Source organism: Zingiber officinale, chromosome 4A, assembly GCF_018446385.1.
Source record: "Zingiber officinale cultivar Zhangliang chromosome 4A, Zo_v1.1, whole genome shotgun sequence".
NCBI classification, from domain to species: Eukaryota; Viridiplantae; Streptophyta; class Magnoliopsida; order Zingiberales; family Zingiberaceae; genus Zingiber; species Zingiber officinale.
In genome coordinates, this window is record NC_055992.1 from 159420954 (window position 1) to 159433992 (window position 13039).

Consider the following 13039-nt stretch of genomic DNA (forward strand, 5'->3'; position numbering starts at 1 on the left):
AATTTTTTATAATAAAATTTTATTACGATTTTTCATAATAGAATTTTATTACGATTTTATCATATATGAGGTTTAGACATTATTTATAAAGATCATTATAAATCTATTATATAATAAGAGTAATTTATTAAGATTCTATTACAGAAAGATTTTTAATAAAGTTCTGACCTTTTTACAAAGTAAATCATCATAAAATTTGTCAACTATGCTAATTCAACCTCTTCTTCTGTGAAAAAAAAAAAACATATTTTGAAGAACAAAATATATGTTAAAGCGGCCAATGGAAGAAAACGTAAGCATCGAGGAATCAACGAGAAAGAGCATTAGGACTCACCCATAGCATTAGAGGTCAGAATAGCAGATTCTTCATCGATGGAGGCAGGAGTTATAACGACGAGCTTTGGGACGACAAGGGCAGCCTCCTAGGCAGCAATTTGGCTGCCTTCTTCTTATTGTAGAAGGGCTCCACAATCTCCCTCCTTAACGTCCACTGTTGGTACAAAAAACATCAAATGATCGAACCTAATTTTTTATTATGATAAAGGGTTCAAAGTTAAACTGTTGTGTGATCTAATAAGTGTGACTGAGTGTGCAGGAAAATCATTGTTAAGACTAGACAGGTGGAAAGTGTTGGGGTAATTTCCCTAGGTCAAGTTTGACCAGTTTGACTAAACTTGAGTTAAGTCAAACTTGAGTCAGGATTTGAGTTTTGATGTTTGACAATATATGAAGATTGCTAGGGCAATCGTCCGTTTGACAATATATGGAGATTGTTGGAGCAATCGTCCAATTGTGGAGATGGTCAAGGGATTGACCAGGTTGATGAGAAGACAGGTCAAGTGGGTCAGTGTTGACCGGAGACTTGACTGGGTAAGTCCTAACTGGAGTTTAGGCAATGGGAAAGTCCTAACTGGAGGTTAGGCAAGAGAGAAGTCAAGTAAGTCAAGGTTAACAGGAGACTTGACTGGGAAAGTCCTAATTGAAGATTAGGCAAAGGTAAGTCCAACAGGAAGGTTGGCAAGAGAGAAAATCCAAGTAGGTCAGTGTTGACCAGACTTGGTGGAGAAAGTCATGATAAGTGAGATTAGGCAACTGGAAAGTCCAAGTGTGATCTTGGCAAAAGGAAGGTCCTGGCGATGAGCCAGGCAACTGGAAAGTCCAAGTATGATCTTGGCAAAGGGAAAGTCCTGGTAAGAAGCCAGGCAATTGGAAAGTCCAAGTGTAATCTTGGCAAAGCAAGTCCTAGGGTGATTTGGCTAGGAGAACCCGACAACTAGGATGAGGCCGATGGAAGCTCCATAAGACAAGACGTGAAGGATGGGGAGATATCCAAGGGACGCAAGGCTGATGGAGGAGACTAGAAGGCTAGTTCGAGGTTGGTCGGGAGTAGACAAATACTAGGCGTGCAAACCCAATAGGTCACGGTTGACCGAGAGTTGGGTTTGGGGAGCTGGACTTGAGTTAGAGTCAAGTCCAGGGTGTTCAATCGATCGGGCGATCGATTGAACAAGCTCCAATCGATCAACAGATTGATTGGAGTGTGTTGCGATTATTGTGATGGCCCAATCGATTGGGGTCAAAAAATCACGAGCACAGAAGCTCTCCCAATCGATCGGGCGATCGATTGGGAGCTGTCAATCGATCGGTCGATTGATTGGGCAGTAGAAGCTTTCGCGCGGACGTGAGAGCACAGAAAGGCTCTGAATTGATCGATCGATCGATTCAGGCAGTCCCAATCGATTGGTCGATCGATTGGGAAGTGACCGTTACGTAGGTTGTAGGCGATGGACGGCTGGGATTCCTGGGTGCTGACGTGACAATCGATTGAGGTTGATTTGGATCGATTGGGAGCACTGTATATAGCTTGGGCGGAGCATTTTCTTGGGAAGTTCTTTGCGAGCTTGCTTCCTACAGTTTTCTGCGATTCACCGGCGATTTCCTTCAAGCTTCTCCGCCAGTTCTTGAAGGCTCTTGGGGTGCATCTCCAAGGTTCAAGAGGTCACGACAAGCAACAAGTAAGCAAGAAGAAGAGTGTATTGAGTTGTATTTTTATTTCTTCTTGTTGTATCTGTGTTGTGTTGTGTGTGAGTGTTGTACGAGGCTTCTCCGCCTCCGGCTGCGACCGAGAAGGATGTTTTCATAGTGGAGATAGGCATGTCGTGTGGATCCTTGGATTAGTCATCTCATCTTGAGGTGGATACCAAGTAAACCCTAGGTGTTAGCGTTGTGAGTGTTTTGTTTTGTTTTGTCTTTGTATTATGCTACACATCATCAAGATGAAGCAAAAACGAGCAAGCATGACGAGATGCTATTCACCCCCCCCCCCCCCTCTAGCGGACATCAAGGTCCCAACAAAAAGTCCTAGATATGGTTAGGCAACAAAGTCCTGGTCCAGGGGACCAGGCAAAGTCTTGGCGAGTTAAGGACTTTGGGCAAAATCCTAGAGTCGAGGACTCTAGGTGGAAATCCTGGGGGTCGCAAACACTAAGTGAAAGACTGGACGGGTTGTGGATTGAACGTTCAGCATAAAGTCCTGAAGTCTCGGATGCCAAGTAAAAGTCCAGACGGTTTGTAGGGCTAGTCTAGCAAAAGGTAATTTCTCCTGAGAGGAGTAGGTGAAGACACATTCCCTGAAAAGGGAGCAATTGGCGTCGGTTAGACCTAGAGTTTTAGCGAAACTTAAAGTCAAGAATGGACGGTCCGGAAACTATCAAAGTTATCTTTTATATATTGTTTGTCTATTATTCTAACTCTATTTTGCTGGAAGACCGATATTTTATAGGTTAGGACTTTGTTTGGTCGACCGAACGCTCGGATCAGTCGACCGAATCCCAAGCAAAAAAGATCGCGACTTGATTGGGTTCGACTAAGGGATCGGTCGACCGAACCTTGGGTTTAGTCGACTGAACGGTGGATAAGCAACGACTTGATTGGACCGAGTTGATCGGATTAGATAAGCTAGGTATCATTGACGGATCGATCGACCGAATGGCGGGATCGGTCTACTGAACAAAGACTTTGTCCAAAGTGACAACATCCTGACGGGAAGCTGGGCAGATTCAGAAGGTTCGGTCGACTGAACGACTGGATCGATCGACCGATCAATGTCGAGTCAAATAGTGATCCCGAGATCAGTGGATCTGGATCAGGTTCAACTCGATTATAAAAAAGGGTTCGACCAACAACTTCGAGAACAACATTCAGAACATCTATTGCTCTTGCGCGCTACTCCAAAGACGAGTCTACAAAGTTGTAGCACAACCCCGACGATCGAAAGCACGCCTCTCCGAATTCTAAAGTCATCGTTATAAGTGTTCATAGTACTTTAATTAATTTATCATTATACTTCATCTCTGTACTTAAATTTACGAATTGATAGTGAATTGTCCAAAGTAAAAACTCAACGAGTGTGGATATTGGAGTAGGAGTCGTCACAGGCTCTAAATCAAGTAAAACCAACTTGTGTTGTTGTTTTGTTTATTTTTTCATTTCCACTACATACTCTCGAAACATTTTCTGAAAAAGAAACGTGGTAGCCACTGACGCTATTAACCCCCCTCTAGCGCTTTTGATCCTACAATTGGTATTAGAGTGGGGCTGCTTCGAATCGGTGAAACCATAATCCAAGTAATTTTTTTTATGGGTTAGTTTTTAAATTTTTCAGAGTCAATCAGAATCAGTATAATTTCCCCTTCCGATCATTTTTTCCACAATCAATTTTTTTTCTCGAAGTTGGTGCAAGTCTTGATATAAGTTTCTTTATTTTATTGTGTGCAAGATTTGTTTCTTAAATGGCTTACCAAGAAGGCTATAGCACTACACGCTCACCACTCTTCTCTAGGGAAGATTTCTGCTACTAGAAAAGTCGAATAGAGTATCATCTCAAAACACAAGTCGAGATGTGGATCATCATCTAAACCGGCTTCACACTTCCACTCGGCGACATTGAAAAATCAGTGTCCTGCGAAAATTGGGACCAAAGTGTTATGAAGAAGATCGAAGTCGATGCAAAGACAACCCAAACTCTTCAATGTGACTTAACCAAAGAGGAATTGAACCAGGTCAGACCTTTGAACAACGCCAAGGAATTATGGGAAAAGTTGATCGAGTTGCATGAGGGTACCTCTGGCACTAAGGTAAGCAAATGAGACCTAATATTGAATAAGTTATATAATATTAAATGTAGGATCGTCAGTCAGCAAGTCAACTCTATGCTCGAATCCAAGACCTACTTAACGGGCTCCACGTGATTGGACAAAAAGTGAAAAATCGTGCATTTTATCTACTAGGGCATCTTGCCAAGGTGCGTATAAACCCTCAAACACATATTCCTCAATGTACTGCACAATTGGTTTAAGAGGGTTACCGTCTTCATATTCAATTCTTGCAAACTTTTCTTTAAGAAGATCAACCTTCTGCTTTGGTGTTGAAGTTTCTTTTTTCCCTAATACCATATCCTTGAAACAGCCTTCTGCACAGTTGTAGAAGAGTCAGTGTCACACCTCTATCAAGTAGTTTATCATTAACCACAACTGCTATAAAAAAGTCATTCATTTATTAAAAAAAACAAAAAAATCATTGCCGCCTAGATAACCGTTTGGTGTTATTAAACTTGCTTAGAGCATCCATAATATTTCATCATTATAATATCCATTATTTCATAAAAAAACATAAAATCTATTACCACATATTTATTATAACAACGTATTTCTTTCACTTATATTCCTTTTAATATTAACACTCATTATTTATCAGTCTCACATTCTACTCAATTATCTTAAAATTATATCATATTAAATAAATATATTTTAAAATATTTAAAATATTTTTTATTTTTAATAATAATCTTACTTTTAAAAAAATAATTTTACTATTTTTAAAAATAATATTAAATTTTAAAAATATATTTATTAAATAAAATAGATATTTTTGGGTCACCAAATCTATATTTAATTTTTTATTTTAAAATTTATATTTTTTAATAAATAAAATTTTAAAAAATAAAAACAAAATAAACACATGGGGATAACCCAACCCTAGTCCACCCCACAATCTACATTGCATGAACGTGTTTAAGTAAAGGGGTGCTATAACACCCCCATTAACACATGTCTTGTGGATGCCCTTATGGGGATTATAATATTAAACTTGCTTATGAGGATTATAGGATCAAAAATATTTTTTTATAAACTATTGTTAACTAATTATTTTTTATATTTAATTCTAAAATTAATTAGAGTATTTATCAAATGGAACACTCTCATTTTTAATTTTTTACCCATGGATAAAAATACTGTTAGTTTAACCCATTTTATCGAATTCTTCTAATCAATTGGTTAATGTTTTGACATAAATAAGAAAAATATATATGAAAAGAGTCTTTTAATCTTAAAAGTACAAGAATGATAATTTGACGAGAATGCAAAATCTTAAAAAATTAACATAGATTTAAAATTAAAAGTGCAATATATAATTGTCATTTAGCATTGATTTAAGATGTTTAGGGTTATCGCATACTTTTAGTGAAAATGTTCGATGTTCATTGAGTACAATAATATCAATTTGACATGAACATGAGACCCCTATTATCATCAACGCTTTTAGCAACCAAAAATTACGAGACCGATCAATTTAAATTACATCTAGTCAATATATTAGAGCTATCAAACACTTTTGATTAACATTAAAAATATTTAATAGGTACATAAAGAAAATTTAAAATCTAAAAAGAAAAAATAAATAAACATGTATTGACCTAGGCAAAATCCTAAAAGTATAATAGTACTTATTTGACATGAATTAGCTCGATTATATCAATTAATTTGGCCGGATATTTATATATTTTTACCAATTAAATTATATATGAACTAAACAAATGAATATTATATTTTTATAATACTTTTCTCATATAATATTTTTATAATACTTTTCTCATAGACTTTTTTTTTAAATGAATGAATTGATTTATTTTTTTTATATATTTTTCAAGGAGGGTTTTATTTATAGATGATAAAAGATGATGTATCTTTTAGTAAGGATTTATCTGGGCCGTTTAATTTAGAGGGTTGTATCTATTTAAACGAAGTGCAAAGTGCGTCAATAAAATACCTAATGCGGATATGCTCATGAGACCCAAAGGTAATAAGGGAGAAGATGGAGGACCTTTTGGTCTTTATACTTGTTAAGGGTTTGGGGGGTGTTCATCACATGCGGGAGGGGGTTGCTGCTGGAGATTTTCTGCCGCCACTACCAGGAAAAGGGAGGCCACTTCCTCCATCTCCGGTGGCGGCCACATCCAACGTCGGCAACCCTTTCTTTCTCTCTTTCTCCATTCTCTCTTCTTCACGCCTGCTGCTCAGCGCGCCGCCTCTTCCTTCTCCATCCTGACGACATCGACCGGACTACCCTTCTCCTCTTTTCCTCTCCCAGCCGGACGCAACATCCGGTGGCTGCCACCGCAGCCCGTCACCAGGACGCGCCTCGTCGTCGTCTCCCACCATGTGGGCAACATCCCCCCTTTGCCCTCACACATGCCATCGGCTCCCCTTTGTCGACACTGCCCGAGTTGTCGACGTTGTCGGGTGATGGCTCCCCTTTGTCGACGCCGCCCGGGGTTGTCAACCCTGTTGGGTCGCCTCCCACCTTCGACGCCACCGCCGCTACTTCTCCAGCGAGTGGTCGCCCCTTCGCTTCGGTTCACTACCGTCGCTGCTGTTGGAAGCCATTGACGTTGGCAGCTGCTTCCGTCTCCGCTCCCCCCCCCCCCCCCCCCCCCCTCCCTTCGACGCTGACGCCGCTGAGGAACATCGCCGTTGCCTCTGGCGGGCGTTGCCGCCTCTGGCGGGCGTTGCCGCCTCCAGCGGGCGCTGACGCATCCTCCCGCAGTCATCGACACCTCCTCCAGCGGCTGTCGTCAGGCCGCCGCTGCCTCCGATGCCGCCTCTAGCGGGCACCGTCTCCAGCAGGCTCCGCCTGCGGCAACAGTCGCTGCCTCCTCTAGCGGTCACCCTCACCTTCCTGGCAGCCATCGTTTGAGTGCTCAGGTTTATCTACTCCGGCCTTCGAGTCGAGATGATGTTCGGCCTGCGAGCCGATGTGGTTCCGACCATCGAGCCATTGTATGTCGCTCTTTGCACTGTTATTATGATCGTGAGTTGCTGGTATTATCCGGTCTGCGTGTCATGTGCCGACCTGTGAGCCGCTGTGGTATCCCGGCCTAGGTGTCGCTGTCATATTTTGGCTTATGTGCAACATTTCGGATCCATGCTGCACCGGATTCCATGTCGTCACTCCTAGATTTAGCTCCTTAGCTGACTCACACTCACCTATCCTGCCCGGTCTTGACGACTCGATCAGCATCGCGACCAGCTCACCGATCCATCCGAAGGCGCCCCTCCCCCGGGGTCAGGGTACGTTTTTGTACTCATTATTCGTTCATTTCGTTGTTCTACTATTGTTCGGTTGTTTATACATTCGTGGGATCCGTCTCGAGCATCGAGGTACCAGAGACCAGGGCAACCCGGTCACTGGCTGCAGGTATTATTGACCAGAGGATGACTTAGTCAACACAGAAGACAACTCACCCTCCGGGTCTTTGAGATACGGTCAACATGCTAACTGCGCCACTTCGACAGTTTCATCTTCTCAGATTCCCGACAGGATCAGTACCCATTGTACGCGCGCGGGCGGTAAGCTCACAAGTGCGAGCACCTGCTCGTCCATGGGAAGAGAGCACTTGTGCTTTTTTGTGTTAGCTCCATTAACACAACAATGCATATAAGGAAGCAATCTCTCTTGGAAATTTCAGATGTGAGACTATTCCCCCATCTACTTCCTTAACACTATTTTGGGCTTGACTCTAAACAATTAATTTCTCATTCACCCGTACTCAGTTTTGAACAAATTAATAGTCCAGATTCATCTATGCGAAACGTAGATTTCGATTTAGAAGTTGATTATGACTTTCATCGATTGATGACACCTCGATTTTCCCTTGTAAAATCGTATTGATTGTTTTAAGATCCAATATCTAACAATTTGATCATGTCTCCATTAAGGTAAGTAATTTGATTTTGTTTAATACTTTTATTTTTTAAATAAAAAAAATAAAAAATCATTAAAAATATATATTATATTGAAAAAATCTTATTAAATGAACTAACATTATAAATAATATAAAATTCAATTATATTGGGTGGAGTTCAACTCATGGGTCTTGTGTTGTGATCTGCAAGGTGTGAAATTATCGGGCTAAACTCTTTAATAGGCCTAACACTCAAATGGGTTGGTCTAGTCAATCGTCAAGACTGCTCTAATTGCTTGAGTCCATCTATTGAGCCAAGTAGTCGAATATGCATGTATTAATTTTCTTCTGATCAGGTTGGACCGAAATAAGAATATTATATATTTTTTAATCTGAATTCAATCCGTCCAAATTTGCTATGAAAATTCTAAATCCGAACTCTGGATAGCTTGACCAATTTGAATAATCCGTCCAATCCGATATTTTTTTTCCCAATAATTTTGCGAGGCAAAGCGCGATAGCTTTTGTCCGAGGAGGTAGGTAGGCATTCATTCACATTGAGAACAGAAGAGCCAAAGATGATGAACAGGCGACCTGAGGACTGACAAGACGTTCGTTCAAGCGAGATTCGTGATGGTAATTGTCATGCGCAAGCAAGCAAGAAGCAAGCAAGCCATCGCCAGGGCCCGGGCCGAGGCAACGCCACTCGCGTCGACGGCTTTGCCTGGCGAGCGCGGGAGGAAACTGCAGGATGTAGCTATAGCTAGCTGCCACATGATCTCCAAGCCTCCTCTCTGTATAGGAAAAGTAAATAATTGGACACACCGCGACTAGAGCGCAATAGTAAGTTGACATGACCTCTCTCCTCTCTCTCTATATCTGTCACTTAATATTCCATCGTCCAAGTCCTTGTTAGCTACATGCATGCTAGCTCTTATCGCCCTGCGTCAGCCATGCGAGCCCATGCGGATGTTGATGTTGGGGTCAGCACTGAGCATGTGGGTGGTGGGCCAAAACGGCAGCTAATAACTCTCCAAAACGAATTTTCTGGTCCGTAAAACTTAAATTAATTTATAATTTAATTTTTATATTGATGAAAGATAATAACTCTCCACTTATTAATAGATGAGGGTCATTATTTTTCATCAATCCTCTTATTTGGATCCATGAGCGGATCAAGATAAGGGGGCCTTAACAGATGAGGGTCGATGAGGGTCATTGTTTCTCATCAATTCTCTTATCTTAGTCCATAAACGAATCAAGATAAGAGGATTAGAAGATCCGATCCAGCTGTCACCTTCCAATACTTCACTTTTGTATTTATATATATAATCAAAATGAAGTTTTATGCATCGTATTATCATATATTTTTATTACTTGGATTATATGTATGATTGTAACAATAAAATAATTATGCTTATCTACATGCCTCTCACAGTTCGTATTATATTATTAATGATTAATATTTGAAGAGAGGTATTCAATTTATAATCGATTTGGATTATATGCATGATCTCTGTGTGGGTAAGGAGCACAAGGAGAAAGATAAAGATGTAATCCACTTCCTCGTTGAAGGAAATAGGATCATGAACTGTGTAAACAGTAGAATTATGGGACGGGCCCATTCATAATGAGACAGATCGGTGCTTGGCAGGTTAGCCATTTGACAGGATGGGACGGGTCAACCCCTCATCTGGACAAGTTAAGAAATTTTTAATCTAACTCAATTCAAAACAGATTATGGGTTAGATGAGTCAATCCGTGTACCATCAATTTTTTAAAAAATTAATTTTTTTTTAAATATTTTCAATGTTTTACTTTAGGTTTTCACAATAGCATTAATGTGTTAATGTTTGAAGCGTTAATGTCAACGTGAATGTTTTTTAATAGCACTCTAGCAGTAGCGTATTTAATTCTTTGAACTCGTTAATGCCTATAGATTAAAAAGGAAATAAAAAAAATCATATTGTCATTGACATGTAAACACGTCAATGGCAATGTGGATGCTCTTAGAAAGATTTTATTAATCAAATTAAATATATAAAAAATAGATATTTTAAATATAAATAGACATAAACTAGTACAAATGTTTAATGAAAATTATTTTTTTATTTTAAAATTATAATAAAGAAAGATAATAAATTAACATAAAACTTACTTTACATATATTTTTCAATTCGTGGATCAATCTAAACTCATCGTGGGTCAATCCGCCAATTGGCACGGCTTGCAAGTCTAGGCGGGTTGGCTCACGATGAATTTAAATTAATAAAATTTTAACCCGATTTACTTAAATTATTTAACATGGCAGATAAATTAATTAACGGACCTCTTTCATTTTATTGTAAACTTTCTTTGACAAAAAAGGAGCAGGTATGTCAGAATGGATGATGAAAGATTATTTATAAGTCTAATAAAGTGTTTTAATATTAATATTTTTTAATAGATTATAAATTAAAATCATTTTTTTCTTGGAAGCACAATATTGTAGTTGTTGACACCTTACAGATTAAATATGCTCACTTCTCACCTTTAACACATCCTTCCTTATACAACTGTTTTCCTGTTGCCAAAAAAAAAAACTATTTGATCATATAATAAAGCTTACATCGGAAGCTAAAATCTATTGTCAGTGATAAAGATTCGATATATATGAGAATAATTTTTGAAAAGTATTTTGGAAAGAAAGCTTGTGAAGAAAAATAATCAAGCTATGGCCATGTTACTAATTCAGTGAGACAATTGTACATGAGAATCAAATGACACCCTTCATGAAAAGTTTCTAAAATTCATGGTTAATCAACCTTCCAAAATTAGACGTCTTCAAAATTAAAGGATAGTTATAGTTGAAGAATAATATTAGAAATATATCTCGATCTCCTTGATCATCTTAATTACAAATAATGGGTTAAAGAGATGATCAAGTCAGTACAATAATATTAGTGATATATTGTTGATGGAAAGCATTCACTTCTCAGTAAAAAAAAAAAACATTCTATAGGAGTTTAATAGTAAAATTCTTGAAATTTATTTTTATTTAATTATAATATGAATGTTTGAGGGTTCTTATTCACTGTGGGACGGTCACCTTTTCAGTACTGTTCTTACACAAATTGTCTCTCCACCACACAATCCCCCTGTTCTTCTTCTTCTTCCTCTTCTCCTTACACTACACGCAATTCTTTATCTTCTCCTGCCTTCTTTTGATCGATCGATATTCACTGCAGAATTTTGCAGATTTCCTATCCAGATAAGGGTTTGGCTTCCCTAGATAGCTAGCTTAATTTACCTGATCTACATATCTTGATCTCTCGATTTAATAGATCTCACTTTTTCTTTTTCTTCTTCTTCTTCTTGCAGCTGCAGTCGTTGCTGTGGTTCGGAAGGAGGACTGATCGATCAGAGCAACAGCAGCAGCCACTGTCAAAGAGATCACCTCAAGTCAAAAGGTATACTGACAATTCACTGATCATCAAATTAATCAAAGAACACACTACTACTCCCACCAGATCTCAGATTAATTATTATATTGGCCTTTTTATTTTTCATTTTTTACTCCACCACTCCAAATTGTTCCTAGCTAGTTGAATATATATTCATAAGGAATTAATTTAGTGTATTGTTTTTTTATCAGTTATTTAGAGTCAGTTGTGATCATGATCATGGAGCATCGATCGCCTGCAATTAGCATGGCAGGATCATGCATCGTCGAAGCTAACAAACCCTAATTAATTAACCCTGAATTAATATCTGTATTATTGTTGCTGGATGAATTAGGAAATTAAGAAGAATAATGGCGTCGTCTTCTTCTTCTTCTTCCTCCGGCAGTGGTTACAGTAACTCTCCCTGCGCGGCCTGCAAGTTCCTGAGGAGGAAATGCATGGCGGGGTGCATCTTCGCGCCATATTTCCCGCCGGAGGAGCCGCAGAAGTTCGCGAACGTGCACCGGATCTTCGGCGCGAGCAACGTCGCGAAGCTGCTCAACGAGCTGCTCCCCCACCAGCGGGAGGACGCCGTGAGCTCGCTGGCCTACGAGGCGGAGGCCCGCGTCAAGGACCCCGTCTACGGCTGCGTCGCCGTCATCTCCCTCCTCCAGCGCCAGCTCGACGCCCTCCACTCCGAGCTCGACGCCACGAACGCCGACCTCCTCCGTTACGCCACCGCCGCCGGAGCCGCTGCCGCGGCCAACGTGCCGATTCCCATCTCATCATCTTTTGCCCCAATTGCAGGCCAAACAGGAGGAGCCGGAGGTAACTACACCGACGATGATCTATTTCACGATCCTGATCAAGTCAATGCCGTCGCCGAAGTGGAAGCACTTCTAACAACTCCTCCTCCTTCTCCATGGCCTACGACCAAAATCAACAGCCCTGTGTTCGATCGAGCAACAAGAAACTGTGGAGATGGAGATGATCATTAGCATCACAAATTAAACTACGCATATATATAATTTGCAGTTATTTAATAATCTAGCTAGCTTCATGCATGAGATGCATACATTTATTTATATATATTTATATCGAGTACGTAGACAGTATACGTATTTGATAAGTTTGTAATGTATTATTGCTTGATTTATATACCAAGAAAAGTGTTAGTAGGTTTCATTTCGATGCGATCGAATCGATCGATAGAGTATCGATGCTCATGGCTTTAACTTTCACTTTCTAGCTAGCAAGGAAATATAAGTATATATGCAGTGCAAGGATTCGCATGTATCTTAGCTTGCGTTTTCCCTTTTACTTTGTTTATATATGTTCAGTTTCGAATGGATTATATTAGTGAATAATTTTGCCATTAATGTTTATATTTAAGTTTTATTATAGTCGGTTAATTTCATGGGATACTGTATATAAGGGAGGGGGCATGATAAGATCATACAGTGAATAGTTAATCAAGGAAATGTGATAGTCAAAAATCAAGAGGACGTAACAATCAATAGTCAAGGGAAGACGGGAGTCAGACTGCCTCGCGTTATCAACCACATAATTCTTAGATCATTACAAGCAGGGCAGG

General features: G+C 39.6%; 1 protein-coding gene across 2 annotated transcripts; it reads left to right on the top strand.

Annotated features, from left to right (window-relative positions):
* The first annotated feature begins 11092 nt into the window (after window positions 1-11092).
* LOC121971937 (LOB domain-containing protein 25-like) lies at window positions 11093-12630 on the top strand. 2 transcript variants are annotated; one of them, XM_042523470.1, is made up of 3 exons: window positions 11093-11279; window positions 11384-11472; window positions 11801-12630. In XM_042523470.1, the coding sequence occupies exon 3, from the start codon at window positions 11817-11819 to the stop codon at window positions 12441-12443; it is 627 nt and encodes a 208-aa protein (XP_042379404.1). In that variant the 5' UTR covers window positions 11093-11279; window positions 11384-11472; window positions 11801-11816; the 3' UTR covers window positions 12444-12630. The 2 variants fall into 2 exon arrangements, with proteins under 2 accessions (XP_042379404.1, XP_042379403.1); XM_042523469.1 differs by having other exon boundaries at window positions 11137-11472; window positions 11852-12630.
* Window positions 12631-13039: the final 409 nt, after the last annotated feature.

Coding starts and splice junctions, on each gene's coding strand:
- LOC121971937 (XM_042523470.1), top strand. CDS start 11,817: ATGGCGTCGTCTTCTTCTTCTTCTTCCTCCGGCAGTGGTTACAGTAAC.